A 26258-nucleotide genomic window follows, 5' to 3' on the forward strand; every position below is an offset into this window, starting at 1 on the left:
GAGTCCGGCAGCGGGTCGTGTGGGGAAGCCCTCAGGCCACTACATTCCAGATGTCTTACCCATGCATGGTCCAGAGACTCTGCAGAAACAAGGAACGATTGTGCGGCACTAAGGGGCTTTCTCCCAGGCCTGGGATGCCTTGGAGTGGGGGCTGGCTTCCATTCAGTTTTGCCTTTTCAGCCCCTCTGCATCTGGCTTCTGCTCCCTGGCTGGTTGTTAAGTTGTGGCTAAATTGTCTCCCCCTCCCCCATTTCTTCTGAGGCCTAGGGGTCAAGGCAAGGCACATGGGGACAGGAGTCTAAGCAGATTCTGGGGCAGGGGCGGGAGAGAACAGCAGGTGGTCGGGGGCAACACCTGAAGGAGTCTTTGGCAAGGAAGACCAGGACATGCTGAAAGGGGATTCTCTAGATCGGACCTGTCCAATAGGACACTCTGCCAGCATGGAAATGTTCAATAGTCTGTGCTTTCCAACTTGGTAGACATTATCCATATGTGGCTCTTGAGCGCTTGAAATGTGGCTGGCATGACTGAGAAACTGAATCTTAAAAAAAATTTTTTTTGGTTTTCATTTAATCAAAAGTGTTCCCATTGTTTCTTTTTTTTTAATTTAAAAAGAATTCTTTTTGATGCGTATTTATTTTTGAGAGAGAGACACAGAGCATGAGCAGGGGAGGGGCAGAGAGAGAGGGAGACACAGAATTGGAAGCAGGTTCCAAGCCGTCAGCACAGAGCCCGACGCGGGGCTCGAGCTCACAAGCCGCGAGATCACGACCCGAACCGAAGTCGGGCGCTTAACCGACTGAGCCACTGAGGCGTCCCTCCTGTTGTTTCGATTTAACTTAAATGTAGGTAGCCACACGTGGCTCGTGCCTACCACACCAAACAGTGCAGCTCCAGATAGCTCTCAGAAAAAAATGGTGGCGTGCTCTTGAAGGCTTCTCTCATCTCGCAGTTCCCCTGATGAGGCCGGGGATGCTGGCCTTTTCCCTTCCTCTCGGGAAGGAAGGCTTGTCCACTCTGGCAATTGCTACACTTCGCCAACTCTGGAATCCTGATGCCCTGGGGCCAACAGGTCCGTGGCTGTGTGCCACAACTGGGGCAATGCTTCCCCACCTTGCCAAGCATGTTTTCTGCCCAGCTTTGTAACACACAGGTGCTCACATGCCCCAGTGGATTTGACCAAGGCTGTTAATGTGGAGGTGGTGGGTTGGTAGGAAAAGCAGAAGCTTTTGCTTCTTTCTTCCTACTTCTACAGAGAGTGAGTTCGAACTTTATTTCTACTTTAAAGGACGCTAGAAACAGGCCCAATTAGGGCCTCCAGAGGTGAACACACAGATCCTCAAACATGTATTGAGTGTCTAGTGTTTGGAGGAACCAGATGCTTCTTGAAAGCAGTCTCCCTGACTTTGAGAATAAGCACCATAGGTTTCCAACTCTCACACCCAGGAAGATCTTACTGATGTTTTATTTGAATCCGTGCGGCTGACCCTTAAGCTGGCTTTCCTTTTTTTCTTCTGTGGAAATAGAGAAGACTTGTCAGTTATGTGAAAAAGAGAACAATAGTTCATTATGTTTATTCTCTCATGTCTGCCAGAGGGGGTGGGGATGGGTATATTGTGTGTGTGGTACATTTGGTAGACTCAGAAGTTAACCAAGTCTGGGTGGGATTTGGGCAGGGTATGGAGGATTTCGTCAAGGGTGGCCCTTGGCCTTGTGGGAGCTTGGCAAAGCAGAGGCAGTTTGGAAATCCCCAGGGGCCAGGAGGAAATCCCCCGCAGCCCAGAGTGCTCCCGGAGCAGCAGCCCTACTGGAGTGGTCCCTACAGGCAGCCAGGATCTGACTCTGAGGGGACAGACTCCCAGTCTTAGCAGAGAGGACAAGCCCAGACGTCACCACTTGGGCTCTGTGCCCTTGAGATGGTGTGGTGTCACCAGGCTCTGAGCAAACCTTTGGGTGTGCTAAGGCAGGGCCTAGGGGACTGCCAAGCCCTAAGCGCAAGTGGTAGTGAGGGTAGTGATCTGGGGCTGCCCCCACCTCCCCGGAATTTCCTAGACTGCTAGTCTCAGACCACTCCCCCGCACACATGTTTAAAGCTTCCCTGGAAGTCTTCTGTTTATTCATGTATTCATCCATTCATCCATTTTATTTCAGCAGTAAGCATTTATTGAGTGCCTACTATTTGCAGGGCTGTTTTGGGTTTGGGGAATGGAGCGACGATTAAAACAAAGGCGGCGCTGAGCTCATCACTGCCCCTTCTTGCCTTATCCCTCCAGGATAAAGCGAGAGGCCATCTTGCCGCGGCAGCCCCCTCTGTCTTGAGCTCCCGGGGGACGCCTCTTGGGGGCGTGGCCTGGACGCCAGCCTTGCGGCGGTGAAATCCCGCGGCTTCGGCAGCAAGGGCTGGCGAGAAGGGGGAGGCCGCCCTCTGCCGGTCTCTGGAGGCGCTGCAGGGCGGGTGCGTCCCGGGGCTCTGGATGCATGTGCGCATGTGCACTGGTACGGGACCTGGCCCCTCCCCCGACTCCGCCCCTGCGTCTGCCGGCGGCTGGGCTGGGCCGGGAAGCGCGGGCCCAGTGTGGCGGGGGCCTGGGGCTCCCAGCAGCCACGACCACCTGGAGGGCAGCAGTGTCTGGGCCCAGCCCTGCACCTTTCCCCACTTCAGGTTACACTTCTCAGCGCTCCTTGCCGTCCCTGTGGCCATCCCTGTTCTTAAAGGGGTTCTGTCCTCTTCCACTTTGGGATCCGCTCATCATTGACGTCCAGTAAAATTTCAAAAAAAAATTTGTACTTCAGAGACTACCAGGCACTGCCTACTAACACTGTTATTTCATAAAAGAGAAGCCATTTGTTACACACACACACACACACACACACACACACACTTTAAAAATAAAAGATCATCCTTTCCAGGAGAGAGAAGGCACTGGTGCTGAGGAACTCTGAAACTGCTCTCTGGGGTGTCCCTGGAGTGATGGGGAGCCCTCCTCCCCCAGGAGGCTGGTCCCCTCCAGCTCTAAGGGCTGAGTGCTTGAAACGTGCATGCCCCCTAACTGAGGGGGCTAAATAAGTTCTATTAATGACATTTTATACCTTGCAAATTAGTAATAATACAAGCACTACGTGATAACTATCTACTTGGAGATAGGGTTTATAGACTTTTTTTTTAAAGGAGTTTTTTTTTTAATTTATTTTCTTTAACATTTATTTATTATTGAGAGACAGAGACAGAGCACGAGCATGGGAGGGGCAGAGAGAGGGGAAGACACAGAATCCAAAGCAGGCTCCAGGCTCTGAGCGGTCAGCACAGAGCCCGATGCGGGGCTCAAACTCACAAACTGCAAGACCATGACCTGAGTGGAAGTCAGACGCCTTACCGACTGAGCCACCCAGGCACCCCGGGAGTTTTGGTTTAAAGAACTAGGGAGGCAAATAGGGTCAGATGAGTATTATTTTAGGGTGTTAAATAGAACCTCAGGCCCAGTGTTTTTCAAGCTATCTCCCTCTAAATCAGCCTCCATCGGACATTCCTGTTTTGGACAGTGGCTTCATGCTGTTCTTTTGAAATCTTGACAGCTTGAAACCTTGGAGGCTTTAGATCTTCTTCCCAACCCCGTCAACTTCGTGCCCATTTCCCATCCTCCCCCGTAGCCACCAAGTCTCTGTCTCGAATCACCCTCTCTTCCCCATCCACTGCCAGAACAGGGCAACCCTCTGCCCATCTTTCTTCTGTCCCTCACCTTGACTTCCAATGGTCTTTCAGCTTTCAGCCTCCTTTGCTTCCCAGCATCCTTCTGTTAGATCAGCATTCGTAAAACACAGTTTGATCATGCCCCTTCTCTCTCCAGAAACCTGCTGTGACTCCTACTGTTTTCCAGTCAGGAGACAGAGAGGAAGGAGCTGGCTCTGGAGTCGGAATGGCTCACCCCGGCCTTACCAATCACTATCTGTGTGGTTTGGGGCAAGTTATTTAACCGCTGTAAGCCTTGCTTTCCCAGCCTGCAGTTCCTCTTTTGCATGGGCAAAAGTTTTGTGAAGAAACTCACCTCCCAGAGTTTTGTGAAGAAAACGAGTAACACTGTCCCTGACTCATGGCTAGTGCTCAGTATGTGTCTGCTTTGTCCTTATGCCGCTTACCTTACTTTTTTCCTCAGGTACAGCCCTTTGAGTTGCAAGTGACAGAGCCCAGCTGACCTGGTTTAAAATGAAGAAATGCATGGGCTCAAACATCTGAAATATGCAGGGGGTAGAACTAGCTATAGGCTCAGTCTTACCTAGAGGCTGAAACAGGACCCAGGCCTTTTCTGTCTCTCAGTTCATCTTCCATACTGGCTCCGTCCTCAGACAAGTGGTGACAAAATGGCACAGCACCAGGTTCAGGTCTTGTGGGAAAAGAAGTGTGTGACTCAGTAATCCCAAACTTTCGTGATATGTCCTTGATACTGATTGGGTTCACACGCCTTCCACAAACCCATCCCTATAGTCTGGGGACATGATACACTCATCGGCCAGACTCAAGTCATATGCTAGGGTAGGTCCCCAAGGGAAAATTAGGGTGCTGTATTCAGAGGTTGGAGGAGTGGACAGTGGGCAGCTGAAAGAATGCCTGTCTACTGTGGCAGATGGGGCTTCTTGATCTGGCCTCACCTACCTTTCCAGCTTTGTCTCTCGTCGTTTACCTATGTGTGTCCTACACTTCATCCAAACTTACTGTCTGTTTTCCCAACTCCTTGCCTTCTCTTATTCTACTCCTTTACCCTGAAATTCTCTTCCTCCCTCACCTCCACATTACAGATTTTCTTCTATCTTTCACGGCCCAGCCCCAAGCTGCCCCTAAGCTGTCTGCCTAACTCCCCAACAGGAAAAGGTCTCTGCCTCTGAATTTTCCTAGAACATTATCCACGGTCCTGTTGGAGCGTTGAGCAGATTCTAGATTGAATTATAATTGTTTGGGTACATTTGTTATCTCTTCTTCTGGTCTGTATGTTTGTTGAGGTCAGGAACTATGTCTGCTTTCTCTTGTTGCAATCACTCGCTCAGTTATGTACCAAGCACTAGGTAGGTGCAAGGGACCTAACAATGAACAACACACATATCACCTCTGCCTTAGGAAGCTCACAGTCTAGCTGTGAAGAGACAGAAAAAGAAGCAGGCATCGTGCTTCCCCACAGTGTTCACCTTGAGGTATTACAAGTAATTGCTAGTTGAAAGCCTGAATGGCTTCCTTTGCTCCTCGGAGCCTCCTGGGTAGCCTGCTCCCCCCCACCCCTGCTCCCGCTGCTCTGCATCTGGCCCAGCACCAGTAACAGAGCCAAGGACCTTTCACTCACCCCACACGGAGAGCAGAGTCGTTGAAGTTGTTACTCTATCTGGATATCCCTTTTTTCCCTATTGTGTTCTACCAGGTGTATTTCACCAGCACCTTTCACGTCAGTGAGTTAAATCCAGTGGATACTTATTGAACACCTACTGTGTGCCTAGTGCCGGCAGGAGATCTAAAAAGAAGGAGGAAATGGTCCCTGCCGTCCAGGGAGAGAAAACTGAACCATAACCACAGATAGATTACCATTCAAAATATTAGTTTACGCTGTGTAGTTGTGGCATATACACATTAAACTTTAGTAAATTCCAGGGGTGCCTGGGTGGCTCAGTCGGTTAAGCATCCAACTTCAGCTCAGGTCATGATCTCACATTCGGTGAGTTCGAGCCCTGCGTCAGGCTCTGTGTTGACAGCTCAGCTCTGTGCTGACTGTAGTCTAAAATGGAAACATGTATTTTGTGTATTTCTTTTTGTCATAGGCTGTGCATGTATCTGTTTTCCTGCAGATACATGGAATATACAAAACCATGTGTACTATACTTTGGGAATTTCAAGAGTACTTTTGACTATATTCTATGTTTGCCTTACAGGCTGGCTTTAGAATCTAACCCCTGTAGTATCTATGTAGGTTCCATTGTATCTCGCAGAGCACCATATTGAGTAGATTGAAGAACCACTCTATGTACATGGTGATGTTTAGGTGTAGACAGTACTGTGGTTTTGAAAATAATTTAATCACTGCCTGCAATTTGCCAGGCACAATGCCAGGTGATTTGTATGTACTTTTTTTTTTTAATGTTTGTTTATTTTTTGGGGGGGAGGGGCAGAGAGAGAGGGGGATGGAGGAGCCAAAGCAGGCTGCACGCTGTCAGCAGAGAGCCTGATGCAGGGCTTGAACTGATGAATGATGAGATCATGACCTGAGCTGAAGTCAGATGCTTAACCAACTGAGCCACCCAGGCGCCCCTACTATTTTTTTTAACTTTTTTTTAATGTTTATTTATTTTTTGAGAGACAGAGCGTGAGTGGGGGAGGAGCAGACAGAGAGGGAGACACAGAATCTGAAGCAGGCTCCAGGCACCGAGCTGTCAGCACAGAGCCCGATGCAGGGCTTGAACACATCAACCATGAGATCATGACCTGAGCTGAAGTCAGACGCTTAACTTACTGAGCCACCCAGGTGCCCCTATTTTTTTTTTTTTAATTCTCAAAGCAACCCCATAAGGGAGGTATACTATTCTAAGGCAAAAAAGTGGAAACTCTAAGAAGCTGAGTTTCACTTTCCCTTAGGTCAGACAGTGAGAAAGAGGCCGAGCTGGGATTCAGCACACCTAGGCGTGCCTGGCTGGAAGTGTGTGCTCTTTGCACAGTGTCACCATGCAGGCCTTGGGGTCTGGGGAGGGCTTTATGAAGGAGGTGAGACTCAAGATGGACCTTGACAGATGGGAGGGTTCGGCAAGGTAGAAAGACATTTACAAGTAAATGCTCTGGTGGTGATGAAGGCAGGGGACCCTGGGAAGATTTGCCTAAGAGAGTGAGAGCAAGGAGTGCTAGGGAGAGGGAGAAAGGGGAAGGAGGCAGGCCAAGGGGTCTGGGGTGGGCTGGCTGGCTGTGGGAGTGACTATGTGGCCCCCTGGAGTCATAGGGTAGGCTTATGCAGAGTGGGCCAGGCCGGGAGGCAGCACTGACCTTTGGGCATCAGAGAGACTGGTTGTGGCTGTGTGTGAAGCTGAATGGGTTGCCAGGGCCTCAGGTTTCCCTCTGAAGAGGTCTGCCCTTGTCCCTGCTCCGAGATGATCTCCATCAGTAACACGAGTCAGCTCACAGACAGAACTGACAGCATCTGGTCATCCGAGCAGAAAAGAGGAGTGATCAACACGTGGTTTCTAACAATTCAGAACAAGACTCTGAGGGTAAAGTGACACCTCAGTCTCCCAGAAGTCATCTTCCAGAGTGCTGCTGAATGGAAGGTGGGCCTAGAAGACCCTCTAGAATGTGTGGGAAAACTCAGACCTTCCCTCACAGGAGAGTGGTCTCTGGTATTCCGTTTGCTCTGCTCTGGGCTCTTTCGTATCAGGCATGGTTATCTAGTTTTCTAGTCTTTGGCAGAAACTGCTTGTTAGAAGGAAGTGAGACTGTTGGGGACAGGCATGCTGACAGGCAGAGTGACAGCTGATAGCCTGACAGGGTAAGGGACAAAAGAACTAAAAAGCAAGTATATGGACACAAAGGGCATCTGGCCTTCCTAACATGGGTGCGGAGCGAGGCCGCAGGCTGACTGCTGTACCCAGGACAGGGTTGGTGCCCTTTGAGAGTGGCCAGGGACATTGGTAGGACAGGGGCCCAGCTGGGAAGTCAAGAGTCATCACAGTGGGGATGATGTGCCCTTCCGTACAGGATGGAAACGGATTGGGTTCAAGAGAGGGAGCTCAGAGTTTGAGATGTTTGAGATGGGTTCAGAGTGTTATTCTTAAGAATCTATAAAATGTGTATTTCTATGATTACAAATAGCAGTAGAATTTAGGAAACTATTCAAAATAGAAAGCATTTTGTGCCTTAAAGGGAATAGTCATCAGTTACCTGGAAATTTTGCTTGGGATGCTTTTCTTTTCTCGCCGCTAGTAATCACAGATAGAGAACAATGTTAAAACTATTGCAAACTTTTTTTTCAATAAGTTTATTTAAAACTTATGTGTTAGACACTGTTCCTAGAGCTTTGCAAGCAGTAACTCACTTAACGCCTACAATAACCCTGTGTGGTGGGTACAATTATTTTCCCTCCTTGTACAGGTGAAGAAATCAAAGCACAGGGTTAAATTGTATAGCTCACTAGATGGACAAGCCAAGATTGAACCAGGCAGGCTGGCTCTGGAAGTCTCACTATTGACCATGGTACACCATGAAGGATTCCTTTATTTTTATTATTATTATTTTATTTTATTTTATTTTATTTCATTTTTTATTTTAATTTTATTTTTTATTTTTGAAATTTATATCCAAATTAGTTAGCATATAGTGCAACAATGATTTCAGGAGTAGATTCCTTAGTGCCCCTTCCCCATTTAGCCCATGCCCCCTCCCACAACCCCTCCCATAACCCTCAGTTTGTTCTCCATATCTATGAGTCTCTTCTGTTTTGTCCCCCTCCCTGTTTTTATATTATTTTTGTGTCCCTTCCCTTATGTTCATCTGTTTTGTCTGTTGAAGTCCTCGTATGAGTGAAGTCATGTGATTTTTGTCTTTCTCGACTGGCTGATTTCACTGAGCATAATACCCTCCAGTTCCATCCACGTAGTTGCAAATGGCAAGATTTCATTCTTCTTGATTGCCGAGTAATAATCCATTGTATATATATACCATGTCTTCTTCATCCATTCATCCATCGATGGACATTTGGGCTCTTTCCATACTTTGGCTATTGTTGATAGTGCTGCTATAAACATGGGAGTGCATGTGTCCCTTCGAAACAGCACACCTGTATCCTGTGGATAAATGCCTAGTAGTGCAATTGCTGGGTCGTAGGGTAGTTCTATTTTTAGTTTTTTGAGGCACCTCCATACTGTTTTCCAGAGTGGCTGCACCAGCTTGCATTCCCATATTATTATTCTTTTTAATGCTTATTTTTGAGAGAGACTGTGAGCAGGGGAGGGGCAGAGAAAGAGGGAGACACGGAATCCAAAGTAGGCTCCATGCTGTCAGCATAGAGCCCGACTCAGGGCTCAAACCCATGAACCGTGAGATCATGTCCTGAGCTGAAGTCGGACGCTTACCTGAGTGAGCCACCCAGGCGCCCCATGAATAATTCCTTTAAAACAGTGCTTCTCAGAATCACCTGGAGGGCTGGTTAAAACACAAGTGCTGGGCCACATATCCAGAGTTTTTGATTCAGTAGGTCTTGAGCGGGGCCCAAAAATTTACATATCTAACAAGTTCCTAGGTGATGCTGATGCCGCTGGTCTGGGGACCACACTTTGAGAAACAACCCCTTCTTTATTTTTATATTTTTATTTACTTTTGAGAGAAAGGGAGACAGAGTGTGAGCGGGGGAGGGGCAGAGAGAGAGGGAGAAACAGAATCCAAAGAAGGCTCCAGGCTCAGAGCCCGACACAGGGCTTGAACCCACGAACCATGAGATCATGACCTGAGCCAAATGAAGTCGGATGCTTAACCAACTGAGGCACCCCAAGAGACAAACCCTTTCATTCACTGAGACTTCCCCAGTCTCCAACTGACTATGCAAAAGAGTCATTGTGGGCAGAACCTTTGTTTTGCAGGTGAGGGCCTTGGAAGTCACTTGGCTGTGGTCACACAACTAAGTTGTTCATTCATTCATCCATTTACGCCCTCGGTGATGTTTTTACATGTTTATTTTATTTTTGAGGGCAAGCACAAGCAGGGGAGGGGTGGAGAGAGAGGGGGACCGAGGATCTGAAGCGGGTTCTGTGCTGACAGCAGCAAGCCTGACGTGGGGCTCGAACTCACGAACTGAGAGATGGCCTGAGCTACAGTTGGACGCTCAAGCCCCCGAGCCACCCAGGCGCTCCCACGCACTCAGTGATTGAACGACAGGGAACCTCTGCATCAGGCCTTATGCTGCTTTCAGATTGAGCAGTTCTCAGCCTCAGCTGCATGTAAGAATCACTTGGGGGAACTTTTAAAAATCCTAGTGTCCAGGCCTCCCTCCCAGGCCGATTAAATCAGAAACTAGGAGAAAAGGGTGGGATTCAGGCATCGATATTCTCAGAGTCCCACAGGGGATTTCAGTCTGCAGCCCCAGTTGGCACCAATATGTCAAGAAAGCCTAGGGGATGTGAAGATCTCTAACACAGCACATGCCCCAGTAGGGCCAGATGATCTCCCTGGGAAGACACAGCAAGCAGTCCCTAGAAAGCAGAGGCACCGGCCCCACGCCCTCATGGCCGTGGGTGACTCCGCTTGTACAGTGTGTGACAGGGAGGAGGCAGAGCAGGCTTTTGTCCTCCCGGCCGGTGCTCACCAACCTTTGCACAGAGAAAGCCATGCTGTTTACAGGACCCACTGGGCACACGAGACTGGCCAGGGTGGCAGGCCTGGGGTCTCCAGCCACTCTAGTTGTCACTGGTTAGGTGACGGCTCTGTTCCAGACCTTCCCAGCACCCCCACCCCACCCCACCCTTTTTTTTTTCTTTCCTGGAGACAAGCTTCCTTTTTTCTGCAGAGCTGACAGCTTCAAAAGGCCTGTCGTTGGCTCCTTCCGAACGGCCCCCAGCTCCCATTTCAGCCTCTTGGAAGTCCCCAGCCCTGGTCTGGGCATCCTGTGGCACTAACCAAAGACCAGGGCCAGAGTCCCTCTTCACGAGGAGCCCTGGCTTTTCACCGGCAGCCCTTGCTCATTGGCCAGACACCCACGATTTCCTCTGCCTGCAGGGCTAAGGCCCACCCACCACACCCTCCTCTGTGCCTGCGCAGTCTCTGGCTGTGTGGGGTGAGGGATGTGCACACAGAGAGTGCAGTTGGTTCCTGCACTCAGTCCCCAGTGTATTTACAGCCAGGCAGCGACAGTGGGCCTCAGACTGATCGCGTGGGTCTCTACTCCTGCGGGACTTTACGGGATGGCTGCGTGGCTGCTGTTTGGGCACAGTGTGCAGCAGGCCCTGTGTGTTGGATTGGATATGACGTTAGTGGTTTTCTTGGCCTCTGCCGCAGTAATTAGATGGCTGGGGTGAGCCTATGATTTGTGTGTTCTCAAGAACACTGTGCTGTGATTGAGTGTTCATGCATGATGGTGAGTAAGTGTGTGTGTGTGTGTGTGTGTGTGTACGCAAATGTGCTTGTCTCATTCCTGGCCTGTGGGGCCGGGGGCTGCAGGTCTCAAATTCCTCTGCTATTTTTAGGGGCCATATCAGCTCAGCTGTCCGGGAGCCCGGGTGTGTGTCAGTAGGAAAGTCCCACCCTCCCTGTCCCTTGCCCCTAACCCTCCAACACTGCCTGCCCCCTACCTGTGTCCTCACTCTAATCGCCTCCTCTGCCCCTTCCCCACACTGTACCACCCTCTCCATCCCAGCATACCTGGTACCTGCAGTCCTGGTGGCCACTCAGTCCTTCCAACCGACGACAAGCAACCGGCCAGGGTTGGGCAGCTCCGGACGGGAGGGGCCTGGAGAGAGGGAGGGGAACAGGGGCGGGGCTGCAGCCAGTGCTATTTTGAGAAGCTAACGGAGCAGCATCAGAGAGGAGACTCCTAGCTCCGGGTTGCTCCAGGCCAGGCCATGCGGGTGAGTGTCCCTCTGACCCCCCACCCCGGAAACGTCCTAGGCTCCTCATGCCTGTTCCTCATTTATGAAAGGAGGAGCCTTTTTGTTATTTCCCCAGATGTGGCTGAAGGAGGTGGGGCGGGGGGGTGCTGCCTTGGGCTCCTCTCCCAGCTTCTTGGTGGGGAGGGAATTATCTAGCCCAGGCAGCCTCACAACACCTCAGAGGCAAGGCCCTCCTGGGTCTGACTCATGACTTTGGGAGTTTTGGAGGGGGCACCATTTTCTAAACCTCAGTGTCCTGGGACTGCATCAGCTTGTCCACAGGCTGTGACACGCCTTCCCCACAAACCATTAGTGCTGGAGGCCTTCGTTCCTTGGGACGCTATTTTCTTCCGAGGTCTGGAACCCCAGTACCTTCTAGACACTGGGAAGTCTTGTTCCCTGCTTTGTGTTGCCAGCTTAGCCTTCCACCCTTCTTCCTCCGGGTAGACAAGAGAAAGGCGCTGGAGAGGGGTGGTTCTTGGAGTTGTCCGGACGGCCACCAGTGGACTCAGCGTGGCCTTCTGCATTTCTGTGGATCGGACACTTGGAAGGGGCGCAGATGGCATCTCGGGGATGCCCTGACTGTCTGTAGGTCTCTTTCAAGCAGAGATTACTCCAGAAGAGTAAGTTCCTTAAAAAAGCCAGTGAGGCAGACATAGCTGCCTCCCAGTCGTTCCGTTCCCCCAGCGCCACCCCTCCCGGCCACCAAGGGTCAGGTTTTTAGTCGTGTCAGCAGTTGGCAGTATGTGGGCTGGCCCAGTGCGGTGGTGTGCCCAGAGCCTGAGATGTGCCCATGGGCATTCGTATCTCCCTGTGCCCCAGGACTGCCTCGCCCCAGCCACACAACTGGTACCAGTGCTGAGGTGTGTGTGGGTAGCTGGGGTGGGGCCACAGAGACTCCTCACCCTGAGAGGTGGGTGCTTCCTGCCCTAGCTTCCTCCCCACACCACCCCAGCCTGGGTCCCCAGGCCACCAGCACCATGTTGAAGATTTGGGGCCATGTGTGACGATGGTGAGACAGACGGCAAAAGGCTCGGCAGAGGGGCAGCGAGTGTCCCCAGGGAAGGGAGGCCTCCAGCAGGTCCGGCCGTTGGAGGAGGAAACCCGGGCCCTTCTGCAACTGCAGTGGCAGCAGGAAGCCATTCCTGTGCACCTGCTTCCTCCGGGCTGGCCGGTAGTGACTGCAGGCGTTCGGCTGCTTTCTGTTCCGCCCTGGGGTGGGGGAGGGCTCTCGCTGGAGGCTGGACCAAAGGGGCCAGGGTGTCCCTGCCAAGCTCTTCTCCCCCTCCTCCTTTGGCTGGCAGCATGGCCTTCAGGCCACTCCCCAGAGGGGCCTCGCTCCTCTCAAGCAGCTCTGTGCAAAGCTTGTTTGGGTCATAGTGGAAGGGCGGGTCATCTCTGGAAGCCCCTGCTTTCTACCCCAGCTGTTATTCTGGCAGATGATGTCACGGAAGCTCAACGATGCAGGTGAATCAAGGGAGGTGGGGGCAGGGCTTGCTTCCATCCCTTAAAGTGAGCCTGGGAGGTTCTTGCTGGAGGACGTACCTGGCTGTGGGTTCTGATTTGCGACTCGCTGCCATGAGGCCTTGGCCGTGTCATTTCTGAGCTTCCTTTTGCTCATCTGTAAAGTAAGAATCATACTACTGTCTACTTCAGAGGAATACTGTAGGGGTTAAATGAGATAGTGCATGAAAAGGATTCAGCACGGTACCTGGCACTTAGTACATGCTCAGTAAAGGTTGACTGTTATTACTCTTACTACTGTTCTTTCTTCCCCATGCCCTCATCCTCCCTCTCGTTCTTAGATAAGTAGGTGCTAGGGTGGGATTGGTAGCGAGAGGGTCTCCGGAGAGCTACTCTTTGCTCCTCAGAGTGGGAAAGGAGACAGAGGAGGATGCCATGCCTCTTTCTTCTCCAAATGTGCAAGTTCCCTGGGTCACAGACAGCAGGATCTCCTCTTTCTCTTCCCACTGCCCTTGGGGACTCCCAGTGTGGGGATATCTGCATGGACACTTGGCCTCGATGTGTTTTCCCAGGCTGGGTATTACATACCTGTGGGGAGCCTGGGCGGAGGTGGAAAGATTCTCCTAGGGGCATTTGTGCCCCCATTCCTCCCTGTGAGGGGCACAGAGGGTGGTAAGTTAAGGGCTGATGGCCTTCGCAGGTCCATGCAGAGGGTAAAATGCAGCCTGGCCCAGCCCCCTGAGTGTTGGAAGCCTTCCCAGGCTGAGCATAGATGGGTCCCTCAGCACATCTCTTGGATTTCTCCTCTTTGACAACAAATGCTTTCAGCTATTATCTCCTCTGCCTTTTCTTTTTTATTGACTATTTAGCCATCTTTACAATAGAAATAAACAGTAAGTAACAAATACATAACAGAATAAATACCAAATGTCTCCATTGTGTCTAATTTGCAAGACTGTGATGATGACTGTTTGCATACTATTTAGGTTCTAGTTGCTTTGATTGATATTATTTTAGGTGGAGTTTTCCCTGTGGTCACATTGATCATGTATTTGTTAGTTTAAGTGGCAACATAATGGCGCATTGTACCTAAGTATCGTAGTTTAGCCAACCCTTCCCTAACTCTGGGCATTTGAGTTATTGCCAACTGGGGGCTGGTATACAGAGTGCTTCTTTAAAAGTCTCTGCATGGGTTTGTGGGTGTTTTTTTCTTTCTCTTCCTTTCTTTAAATCGACTTATTGCTTATACCTTCCTTAGATGGGGTGGCTAGGGCCAGAGGATGATGCATTTTATGGCTGTTGTTGCTTGCCAAAGAGCTACTAAGCAATTTCAGAGTGCCCCTGCCCTCCCCTTCCACCCCACGGCATCAAGTGTATACGATCTATTAATTGTTGCTCAGTTTAGAGATTTTACCTCTCTTGTTTTGCCCTCGTCCCTGGGAATCAGGATTGGCAAGTGCTATTCTCCATAGTTTACAGTTGAGGGGAGAAACCAGATGGGAACAAGAAGTTGGCCAAAGATCCCCCGTTGCAGGACTGCCGTGCAGCCAACATTTATTTATTAAGCACCCACAGTATGATGGGTAGAATAGAGTTTGCATCCGCGAAGAAACCACAGTCCAGGGAACGTTGTAGGCGCACAACCTGCTTGCGAATCCCAGGGCCGCCACTTACTGACTTTGGGGTCCTCAGCCAGGTACTTACCCTCTCTATTTCCTTATCCAAAAAGTGGGCTGTTGAGAGGATTAAATAAGGAGCCAGTATGAAGCAACTGCCACCATGCCTGGCTCCTAGCAAGTATTCCGTGAGCATTGGTTTCTCTTCCCTTCCCTCAACGGAAGAAGCCAGAAGTGCCAGAGAGAGTAGTCGGGGAGGTGGTCAGAGCCTCAGAGGGGCAGGATCGTGGCTGGGGTCTCCCTTTGCAAGTCTAGAAACTCTGTTTGGGCACCTGGAACACTAGTGCCCTCCCTGTCCATCCGTGCTTTAGCTTGATCCAGACCTCCTGAACACTGACACCGACACAGTACATACACCAGGATGACTCAGCCCCTCAGATCCTGCCTAAGCCAGGGCCAAAGGTGGGCCTCTCAGGGAGCAGCATGGGCCTTGCACTCGGAGCACCTTGGGTTCAAATCTCAGCTCCACCACTGAATGGCTTTGTGACTTAATCTCATTCTGAGTCTTCTTCCTCATTAGTAAAATGAGACTGATGTCATGAGGCTGTTGTAAGACTTATATTTAAAAATACATTTGGGTTCCTGGGTGCTTCAGTCGGTTAAGCCTCTGACTCGGTTTCGGCTTGGGTCACGATGTCTTAAACACAAGGCAGGTTTAAGCCTTGTATCGGGCTCTACAGTGACAGCGTGGGACCTGCTTGGTGTTCTCTCTCTTTCCCTCTTTCTCTGCTCTTCCCACGTGCTCTCTCCCTCTCTCTCTCTCTCAAAATAAAATAAATAAACCTTAAAATAAATAAGAGTAAAAATATGTGTTAAAGGGGCACCTGGGTGGCTCAGTCGGTTGAGCGTCCAACTTTTGGCTCAGGGCATGATCTCATGGTTTGTGGATTCAAGCCCAGTGTTGGCCTCTCTGCTGATAGGCAGAGCCTGCTTAGAATCCTGTGTCTTTCTTTCTCTGCCCCTCCCGCACTTGTGCTCTCTCTCAAAAATAAATAAACATTTTTTTAAAATGTGTTAAATACTTTTACAGGGCCTATCTCATTAGGGTAGGTGTTCCAAATTCAGTAATTAATGATGTTGTCAGAAATGGCTGCAGTTTGGGGCACCTGGGTGTCTCCACTGATTAAGCGTCTGACTTCGGCTCGAGTCATGATCTCGCGGTTTGTGAGTTCAAGCCCCACATCCAGCCCTGTGCTGACAGCTCGGACTCTGGAGCCTACTTTGGATTCTGTGTCTCCCTCTCTCCTGCCCCTCCCCTGCTTGCACTCTGTCTCTCTCTCAAAAGTAAACATTAAAAAAAAAAAATTAAAAAAAAAAACAAAACAAGAAATGGCTGAAGTCCCACAAGGGAGCAGGTCAGGGTTTGTTCCCAGCTCTGGCAGTGACCGTCATGGAGACATTGCCTCCGTCTTTGGGGCTGAGTTCCTCATCTGTTATGTATTGGCTAAAGACAGGTTTTTTTGGATTCTAAGCAAATCTTTAAAATCTTTAAAATCCAGTGATAAGGAAGGAAGGAGAAATATTCAGGCAGTTCCTTACAAAAGCCACAGAGAGAATTTCCTCTGCGGAGAACCCCATCTTTGTGCCTAGAGTGATATTTCTAAGGAAGAGCTGATACAGAAGAACAGGCCCGGGCGTGAATGGACTGGTGTCCTCACAGCCTGGGATGAGTGGACTTCCCCCTGCACACATAGAAAAACTTGAGCAGGAGAGCAAAGAACAAATGAATTAAATAATTAAACAAACTTCACAGCTAGCATATGAACTGGATAGTAAAAGAGACAAGTCGACAAAGCAAGTTAAAAATAATTAATTGTGGGGCGCCTGGGTGGCTCAGATGGCTGGGCATCCGACTCCTAATCTTGGCTCAGGTCATGATCTCACAGTTTGTGGGATCGAGCCTTGCTTCTGGCTCTGTGCTCACAGTGAGGAGCCTGCTTGGGATTCTCCCTCTCCCTCTCTCTCTGCCCCTCCCTGCTCACATTCTCCCTCTCCCTGTCTCTCTGTCTCTGTCTCTCTCAAAATAAATAAACTTAAAATAAAAATAATAAAGAAAATAAATAAAAATAATTAACTGAAAACAAAAAATTCTCCAATTTTTCACTGTTAATTCATGATGAGCAGTAATAAGAACAAACGAGTTCTTGAACTCCACTGAACTGAACGGATTCTTTGAACGAAGCCTCTCTCTGGGCTGAGGCAGATTCTGCCTGTTGATTTTCAAGAGGACCAGTCCTAATTTCTCACCCATAGGTGAAGTGGCTTTACAATTCTCCAGGTCCCCTTCCTCCAGGCTGGTGATGGCGTGTTGCAGGTAGAAAGCCAAAGTTGCTGCAGTCCTGGGGAAGCTTTGTTAATGCCCTTACAGGCCCATAACTTCGGTTCACTGAGTTAAGGGCTTGAGTGCCTCTCTTTACCCAGACTCCTAGGGTGCAGACCTGGAAAGGACATCAGCCATTGTCTAGACTGTTCCATCCCCTAATTCTATAGAGAAGCCCAGAGAGGTGAGGTGGCTTATTCAAGGACACACAGCTCCCGAGGGCAGGAAGTTGTAAGTTCTGTACCCCACCTTGCCAGCACTTTCCCCCAGTGCTTTATCCCTCACTCCTCCTCTGACCTTTTGAGCTCTGTAATCTTTCCCCTTTCATTTCCTCCCCTCTGTCCCCTGTTGCCCACAGTGTTTGTCCTGGCAGGTGGTGGCCTTTAGGAAGACTCCGATTTCCTGAGAGACCCTGCCCACCCTGCCCGTGTCTTCTCTGACCCAGGGGGCAGGCTACCTTCAGCACCATGGCCTTTTCATCAAGGTTCGCCTTCTGGGAGCAAAAGGAAAGTTGGGTCTCAAAATCCTTATGCTTTTCCTATGTGCTTGGCATGGTGTGTGCAGGCAGGAGTCTGGCTTGTGGGCAAGGGAGCTTGGGGAGCTAGAGACAGACTGGGGCATGAGCGTGTATTTGGGGACTGGGGAGAATCGCTCTGCTCTGGATGGGCTTCTGTGCTGAGTCATGCTCCTTCTCTGAGCTCCACCTCTGGTAAGCTGAGCTGCCTTTTGTCCCACTGGTGCCCCTCCAAGTTAACCACCCCACACCCTTCCCATCTGCCCCTCCCCCCCCCCCACGGGCTGCTCTGACTCACCGCTGGAACGTGGGCCGCTGTGGGGGGCCGCGAGGGATGGCGTTGGTTCTGAGGCTTCTGGAACTGGGTCCCCCCTGGTCTGGGGACTGTGGTGGGTAGAAGGAAAGGAGCCAAGGGTTGGGAGCCAGGCCAGTTGGCTGCCTGGGTTCCAGAGGGTGATTCAGGCTGCCGACCTGGGCGTGCCTTTGTGCTGTGCACAGTCCCCAGCTGGGCAATGACCTGTAACAGACAGAGCCCTTGGTGGGGGGGGCAGTGGGGGAGGCTGTGAGTCAGCCTCAGGCTAAATCCAGAGCTGAGCTCAGAGCTGGGCCTAGTGTCCCAGACCTTTCGGGGGGCGGCCAGTGTTTCCCCCGGTGCCTCACCACTTGGGCGGGACACTTGGGGTCCTAAGCTCGCATCACTGGAGGGAGGACAGAATTGGAGCCGGTGGAGGACACGGAGTGGACTCGGAATCTGGGCCATCCCTGAGCCCAAGCTAATAGCACCGCGTGCAGTAATGAGCTTGTCTGTGTGGTTTGTGAACACTTGCTGCTCCTCTAACCTGTGTGCCCAGGAGCTAATGCATGGTGTGACCTTGGGGGTGTGGGGTGGTGTGAGGGATAGGCACCGGGGGTGGGGGCAGCAGGTGCAGACCCAGTCTCTCCCACTCCTCCTCATTCCCTCTCCACCAGCCCCTCCCTTCCCTTTAATCTGCTCCAGTCCCAATTTCTAAAGTAGTAGAGCGCACTCTGATGAATAATTGCCATTTTCCCCCTGTCCGTAACAGTGTGAGCTAACTTTGAAGCTTCAGCCCATTGAAAATAGCTCGGTAGACAAGTCGCAGCTTTAAAACTTCAGCGGCCATCATGCTGGTCAGTGCCCCTAGGCACTGCTAATTAGAGCTCAAAAGTAGCCAAAGACTCCCCCTCCCCCCAGGGGGACAATCAACATGATTCTGGAAACGTTTCTAAAGATCTTTTCCATCAGGAATTGAGGACTCCTTCCAATGCTTTTACCCCACTGTGCCCGGAAGGAAAGGCATGTTGAAGACGGGTAGAGCTGCTCACAGACCTGCCTTTTTCCCAAAGTCCTAAGTGACTGGGGAAAGAAGAGAAACGAAGTCCATGAGGCATTGTCTGAGCTTTTCCTAACTCTGCTCCTGCCCTCTAGCTCCTGGGCTGAGCCCAACCTCCTGGCCAGAACAGCCAGAGCCCAGGCATCTCTCCTTCTAAATTCTGCCCCCAACCTTGGGGTTCCCTCCCTCAGCTGCACGGTTAGCAGTTTTGTGGGTCTGAGGTTGGCAAAATATCTGGCCTCCCTGCCCCTGCCCCATTTCCTGTCCCCAGTCCAAGCTCAGCTGTGTGGCTGGGAAGGCATTCAGGCTCTGGGCCAGGGGCGATCACAGGGACCTAAAAGCAAGTTGGAACCAGCCTGGTAAGGGCCACCCGTTCTACCTCCGTTGGCCCAGTAGGGCTCCCACCCTGGGGCTGTTCCCTCCTTAGTCACTAGGTCAGGAGCCTCTTATTCAGACCACTTCTCTTCTGAGCTGGGAATGACTCTTGCAGTTGAGCATGGGTTGAGTTAGCTGGACCTTTCCGTCCACCCTGTAACCATGATGGCACTCTTCAGACCGCCCAAGTGGGCCACGTGACTGGTGGCCGACGGCAAGGGTACCTGATCCCGCTATTCATTCTTGAAGTTGTCACTGGACAGTTTTGACCGCAGCGCAGGGTATCCGTTGCTCATGTCCCTCACCCCAGTACTCCCAAATGCGCAGGAACTCTGCCTGCTCGGGAGGGAGGGCCCCTCGGATGTTTTCCTCCGGTGCTTTTAATGCTCTTTCCCGCCCTGACCTGCCAGTGACTTCTTTGTCTGCTCCCTCAGGTTAAAGAGGAGGACAAAACTCTGCCGAAGCCTGGCCCCCCTGGCAAGGAGGAAGGGGCTGTAAGTGTTTCTCTGAGCCCCCCGTGCGTGTGCCCGGGTGGGTGTGCCTGCCCGCCTTCGCCTAGTCCGTGAGGCGGTTCCGCGGACCAGGCAGGCATGGCAGGTGTCCCTTCGTCTCTGGGTGGCCAGAGGGAATGCCACTAAAGGGGCAGAAAGCGCAGCACGTGTGATGCCAACCTCTGGGGTGCGTGAAGGAGATGGGAACACCGAGGCGCTTTGGACACCTCTCCCGGCCCCTCTCTTTAGTTCCTACCTTTAGCTCTGGTTTTCTGGACCCTCTGGGGCTGGAGAGTCCTAGGCGGGCAAACTCTTAAGCTGGGGAGCACCAGAGGAGAGCTCAGCTGTTGGGACTCTTCGTCCTGCTCTGGTGACACAAGACCGGCACAGGGAGGGATTTCACTGCAGCTGTTTTGTCTCTTCCCAAGACCCCGTCAGCTGCTTGGTGCGGGTGACCTGGAGGCAGGCTCCGGCTGCTTGGTGCCCCCAGCTTCTCCCCCAGGTCACTCTGCCTCGAGATAGAGACCCTGAATAAAGCTGGACTCTTTTCAGGCAAGAAAAGAGAGACAGTTCCAGAATAGCCAGGTCTAAAGACGTGTCGTTAGGAGAGGGCCGCTGTCGGCACAGGGGGCAGGAGTGCGGGGGGCCCTGGGGCAGAGCTGGGTCACAAAGCGGATCCGGGCTTCGTTACCCCAGATGGTGCCTGTCCCAGTTCCCCCACTTCCTCGGATGGAAGTTTGATTAGCCAGACTCTGTGGCTTCCACCTGATGTGGAATTAATCCTGCCAGGTTAGCCAGTGATTTCAAAGGGGTCTGTTTGAGATATGCTGGGGAGGGGCCCGGGAGTATCCAGATACTCCAGAAAATTACACGTGAAGTGCTTAGAAGACTTCCCGGCACATGATAAACACTGTGTGTTAGCATCACCATTGTCACCATCTTCAGTCGGGGGGATGGGAGGAGAGCCAGAAGAGGGAGGAGAAGGGAGCAGGAGCCGGCAGCCGGGGCTGCTAGCCAGCTCCGCAGTGCCCTGGCATGCCATGGAGCACTCTTGGTCCAAGAGGTTGAGGGAGAGGCACCTTCAAGCCCTCCTCTCCCCACCTCGGCATCAGGGCCTCCCTGTAGCTGAGGCCCGGACTGAGGTTGCTTGGGTCAGCCCTGTTCAGGACGTGCCAGAGGTCTGCCCACTCTGAGTATCTTCCTGCATCCAAGCAGAGATGGCAGCCAGACTTGTAGAGCCCAGGGCCCAGGTATACCCTGGAACCAAGGTCATTGTTTTGCGGAACAGGGACTCAAACATAGCCCATTAGTGGCAGGGCATTGCCGGATCAGCAAGGAGCCCCCAGGTTGACCTTGCTCCCCCAGGCAACGTGGCTGGCTTTGCAGGAAACTCTGCCCTACTATTAGCCAGCCTGGCTTTCCTAGTGGCTGTCCCTTGGGACCGCAGACAGTTCCCACCAGTGTTGGGGGAAGGGTAGGCGCATTAGGCAAAGTGTGCCAGCACGCTCCAGGCGGGTGCCAGAGGTTGGGAGGCTGGCTGAGCCAGGGCCCCAGCTCCAGGGCAGAGTGGATCTGTGGTCACTTGAGTGCTTCCCCCTTTGTGGGCCCCAGCTCTCTCCTCTTCATCCTATTACTCTGCGCACACATACCCTGGGAGCCAGGAGGCCTCCAGCCCTTGGGAAGGTGGCAGGAGGAAAGCTGTAGAGACTTGACAGAGCAGCCTGAGGTACAAGCTTCCCCCCCGGCCCGCACTGGGTTTCTGCAGCCCTGAGAGTGGGGTGAGGGGTAGACAATGGCCACAAATCAGGGGAGCAGGAGGGAGGAAGCTTGGCATGTCCAGGGGCCAGGAGTTGCTCCCCAACCACTGTTTCTGCTGGGATTGGTAGGTTCTGGGTCTGACGGCCCAGAAAGCACAGTGATAGAAGGACCGGGGACCACAAAGGCAGAAAGCCCCAGAGGGAGGCCCAGGATTGACGGCAGGAATTGGTGGTTTGACCTCTCCATGCTCCATCTCTGCTGTTGTTTGGGCCGCGAGGGAGTGGGCTCATCTGGCTTGGGGTTTGGTTGCTGCCCTGACATCGGCCAGTAACTCTGGGACACTTCATGGGCCTCCGGGCACTGTATGCTGGCATCTCACAGCTCTGTGCTAAGGCTACGGATAGACAGCAGGTGACTGCAGTACCTGCTTGTGCTTTGGGGGAGAGAGAAGCCAAACTTTGAGATGCAATTGTCCTATCTAGATGATGCAATGAAGGCTTCCTGGTGTAGCCTCTTGGAGCTATGTGTTGTTTACATGGATGAATGGAAGGTCTGTTCCATCCAGGGCGAGGCGCGAGGTCTCATTTCCTCTGCATGGGGTGGGCAGGGACACAAGGGCCGATGCTAATGTCTACCTGTGTTTGTGTGACTGCAGCTAGAGGGCAGCTCAAAGGACAGCAGGGGTCCATCTAGGAGTCCTCAGCCTCCTACCAGCCCTGTACCGTCAGAGACTTCCCAGAGAGCCAAGAGCCCTGCACCCACACTCGCCATGAATGGCCTGGGGGCTGCCTCAGCAGAAGGCCCAAGTGAGGAGGCCCAGGGCCTGTCCCGGAAGAGAGTGGCAAACGCAGTTAGGAAGGTGGTGAGCAAGGTGCTGCCTGGTGAGGAGCCTGGGAGCGCCAAGGAGCCTTCAAGCAGAGGGGTCAGGTCCCCTGAGCACCCAGCTCGAGGCAAGAGGGGAGAAAAGGCCCCTGGTCCCAAGCCACCACCTCCTCCACCTCCCCCTCCTCCACCTAAGCCTGAAGCAAAGAAGGAGGCAGCCAAGGATGAACTCTCTGTGGGTCTACGGAGCCTGATGTCTCGGGGCAGGGCCAAGGACCACAAGCCCCGTGGCAGGCAGTCTCCTGGGAAGGGGGAGAAGCCCTCCAGCCAGGAGCCAGGCTCCTCAGGGAAACCAGGCTCCCCGGCCAAGCCTGGAATCCCAGAGAAGCAGTGCTCCCCTGCCCTGCCGGAAGAGCTGGCGGACCCGGGCTCCGCTGGCCCGAAGTCGAACCTGACTGGATTGCCGCAGTCCAAGTCACCAGCCCCTGACGTGCAGCAGGAGGTACCCGAGTGTATCACTAACCTCCCACGCCCTCACCACCCTCGTTGGAAGGCCAGGCGCCCTCGCAGCCAGCTTCCCCGGGCCTCCTCAACCCGCCCGCATGACTGAGAAGCTGGGCCTGGCCTTGTGCCCGTGGTGGGGCTGCATGGCTTTTCCTTCACTGAACACCAGAGTCCGTGGCGGCCCCTGCTCTGGGATGGGCCCTGCTAACCAGCATGCTGCCGTTCCTTCACATTCCTGTGTGGGATTGGGGCCTGGTCCCAGGCTGCGTGGTGTTGGCCGAAGGCTCCAGATTCCCAAGCAAGGGTCGGAGTCTTAGCAGATCAGTGCTAGGGGAGAAGGAGACTTTCTGAAGTCAGGTGACCCGTGTTCACATCCCCGGCTACTCACCCTCTGTGGGATCTCAGCATGGTCCCATCGCTGACCCTTCCTTCATCTGCCAAGTGGGGATGGGACAGGTCTGATTCCCCCTCTGAAGCCCTTGGGGCCAGAAGTATTTTGCAAGTTCATAATTTCTGTATTTTAGAATGTCATACATAGCGAGCAGCAACCTCTAACCAAAGGTAAATATTTTCATAGCAAAATCTATGTTCACACTGCAGGGGGATAGAATACAAAGAGTTTTGGCGATCAAAATAGTTAAGTAAAAAATCGTTTGGGGCAGAGAGGGTGGAGGGGGCTTTTGGATTTTGGAATTGCAAACAAGGGATAATCCCAGCTTTGAAGGGTCCTGTGAAGATTAGGAATGGTACGGTGCTCCCCCGAGCCTAGACCCTGGCGTGGTGGGTGCCTCATAAATGGCAGCATGGATAGCGATGCTGATAACAGGAGTTTTAATGCCATCATTGCCATCACTTCCTTCTTCAGGCCTGGCTGGCAGTCCTCTCTGACAGCAGGATTCCTGAGGGAGCCCTAGGCCTGGGTGGCAAAGGGGAACCATAGGCCCCTTTGGATCTGCGGACCCGTCTGTCCCCAGAGTACCCTCTGAGTGGGATAGGAAGCTGAGAGGCAGAGGGGAGGACCTTGGAAGGTGATGCCTACATGATTGGTCCTCTGGCCAGGGACAGTTCCCTTCAAACTTCCCCATTTTGTGGACCCTTCTGAGGCCTCATGAGGTGTAGGAGGGAGGAGTCAAGTTTCACCACTGCTTCTCCCACCTGTTGCAAGTTCTTCTGGCTAGAAAGGGGGGGGGAGGGGGAAATGGGAGTAGAGCAGCCTAGAGGCCCTCCCTGCCGATGACCTCCTGGGACTCCCAAGGTCCCAGAACCTGCCAGGTTCCCCGCTTCATTCCTCCTGGGTTTGGCAGAACTTCGAGAACAGGAGGCTGCAGCCGCCCCAGCCCTGCCGGCCTGCTCTGAAGCAGGGAAATCAGTCCTGGCACATGGGAGTTGGCAGGGGTGTTTGGGCCTCCCGGGAAGGCTGTGAGGTGTACTGTCAGCCCCTGAGTAGAACCTATAAGTAGCCAGAGAGAGTCATGTGCCTGTTCCCTGGCTTGGCTGCCTTCCCTCCGGCTCCCTGTCCCTCTCACTAGGGTGGAGTTGAGGGGCTGAGATGTGCCCTGAGCTGAAGTTCAGCCACCTGTCACCTGGGCCTGGGGCAGGGGCCAGAGGGTGTGTGGGAGAACAGGGTCATCCTAATGCTGAAGTAGTTAGGACTGTGAGAAGAAATAACCCCAGAATTTCCGACCCCCCCCCCCCACCTCTCATTGGATAATTTAAAAACTCAAGTTGGGGGCTGCCTGGGTGGCTCAAACAATTAAGCGTCCGATTCTTGATTTCAGCTCAGGTCATGATCTCCAGTTCATGAGTGTGAGCCCCAAGTTGGGCTCCAAGCTGAGAGTACTGAGCCTGCTTGGGGTCCTGTCTCCCTCTCTCTCTGCCCCTACCCCGCTTGCGTGCTTTCTCTTTCTCTCTCTCTCTCTCTCTCTCTCCCACCCTCCCTCTCTCTCCCTCTCTCAAAATAAATAAACTTAAAAAAAAAAAAAAAAAAAAGACAGCTCAAGTTGGTGCCTGGCTTGCCTCCCTGACCCTACTCCACTTCCCCACTGGGTCCCAGTGGCTTCCTAGGCTAGAAGCTTGGCATGCCGTGCCCCCCACTCCTCCCCAGGCCAGGACTAACAGCGGTTTAACCTCTAGGCAGGAGCTGCCGCTGAGGTCCAGCTGACCCCCGCAGAGGAGGCCCACCAGCGCCTTGAGAGGATCTTCACAACTCCTGTAATGCCACCTCACGTGTATGGTTCCCAGGCCAGGGGGGACAGGGGGAGCACCTGAATATGGAAGGATGGCTCCATGGCAGTCTGGGGGCCCTCACGTGGGCTTCTCACCTGAAGAAATGAGAGAAGGGCTCTGCAGAGGGTCTGAGCACAGCGAGGCCTGTTCCTCTAGGGGACCCAAGGCCCTGTGCTGGTGGGAGGGGGCCCTTCGTGGCTGTGGATCCAGCCCCCATCTCTGGCCCCATTCTCTTGTCCTGGAGAACATGTCTTGGCACCAGGGCCTGGTGGACGGTGAGGCAGAGAGCTGACTCTCCCCTTTTCAGATGCGGGTGGGGCCAGTTAACTCCTTGTTTATTCCTTATAGGCAAGGTCCAAGGTCTAGCTGGGTCCCCTTCCTCTTCAGAAAGGTCTTTAAGTAACTAGACAGAGGGGCACCTGGGTGGCTCAGTTGGTTAAGCATCCGACTTCAGCTCGGGTCATGATCTCACGGTTCATGAGTTCAAGCCCCATGTCGGGCTCTGGACTGACAGCTCAGAGCCTGGAGCCTGCTTCAAATTCTGTGTCTCCCTCTCTCTGCCCCTCCCCCGCTCAACTCCATCTCTCTCTCTCTCAAAAATAAATAAATACAAATTTTTAAAAAAGTAATCAGACAGAAAAAGAGAGGCAAAGTCTGGCCAAAGGGTCTACCGACAGTCCCTTGGTTCTTGGGCAGGTTGCAGATGGAGTGCTGCCTCTGCTTGTGGTGTGCCCTTCTAGGAGTGGTGCAGGGGTGCAGTGGGGGGTTGAGGAAAGGGTCCCAGACTTGGGGCTGCTAGTGGTCTTGTTCCATGAGACTTGCCCTATGGTCTTGTTCTGTGCAGGAGTGACAGCTCTGATGTGTTTGGAGGCCAGATAGAGGGGAGCTAGGCTGGCCAGGGCCCTGGAGAAAAGGCCAGAGCCACCCAAGGGGCCCGGGCCCTGGGTGTGGTGAGGTGGCCTGGCAAGCACACAGAAGAGGAGCCTAATTCAGAATGCACTGGATGTCCCACCCGGGACAGACTATGGCCGGAGGCAGAGTGGCATATTCATGCCCAGGCCACAGTGAATGACTTAACAGAGCAGCTACTCAGAAGTCTGTTGATAGCAAGTGTCTCTTCACCATGCCGGGCCCCACCTTCCTGGTCTGGCTTCTCCTTGACTG

The 26258-nt window shown here is 52.6% G+C and overlaps 2 protein-coding genes and 1 long non-coding RNA gene across 3 annotated transcripts in view; 2 read left to right on the forward strand and 1 right to left on the reverse strand.

The window, feature by feature from the left end:
• Positions 1-26258, forward strand: part of MYO18A (myosin XVIIIA) — a 100991-nt gene that overhangs the window by 25423 nt on the left and 49310 nt on the right.
• Positions 11095-12489, reverse strand: LOC115501588. The gene is made up of 2 exons (XR_003964849.1): positions 11965-12489; positions 11095-11453 (listed from the first exon to the last, which is right to left on the reverse strand). It is a non-coding gene; the product is annotated as an uncharacterized LOC115501588 (long non-coding RNA).
• On the forward strand, positions 16754-24626 carry LOC115501586 (basic salivary proline-rich protein 2-like). Its single transcript, XM_030296694.2, has 3 exons — positions 16754-17558; positions 19728-19787; positions 22198-24626. The coding sequence occupies exons 1-3, from the start codon at positions 17520-17522 to the stop codon at positions 22972-22974; spliced, it is 876 nt and encodes a 291-aa protein (XP_030152554.1). The 5' UTR covers positions 16754-17519; the 3' UTR covers positions 22975-24626.

Source organism: Lynx canadensis, chromosome E1 (genome assembly GCF_007474595.2).
Source record: "Lynx canadensis isolate LIC74 chromosome E1, mLynCan4.pri.v2, whole genome shotgun sequence".
Lineage (NCBI taxonomy): Eukaryota > Metazoa > Chordata > Mammalia > Carnivora > Felidae > Lynx > Lynx canadensis.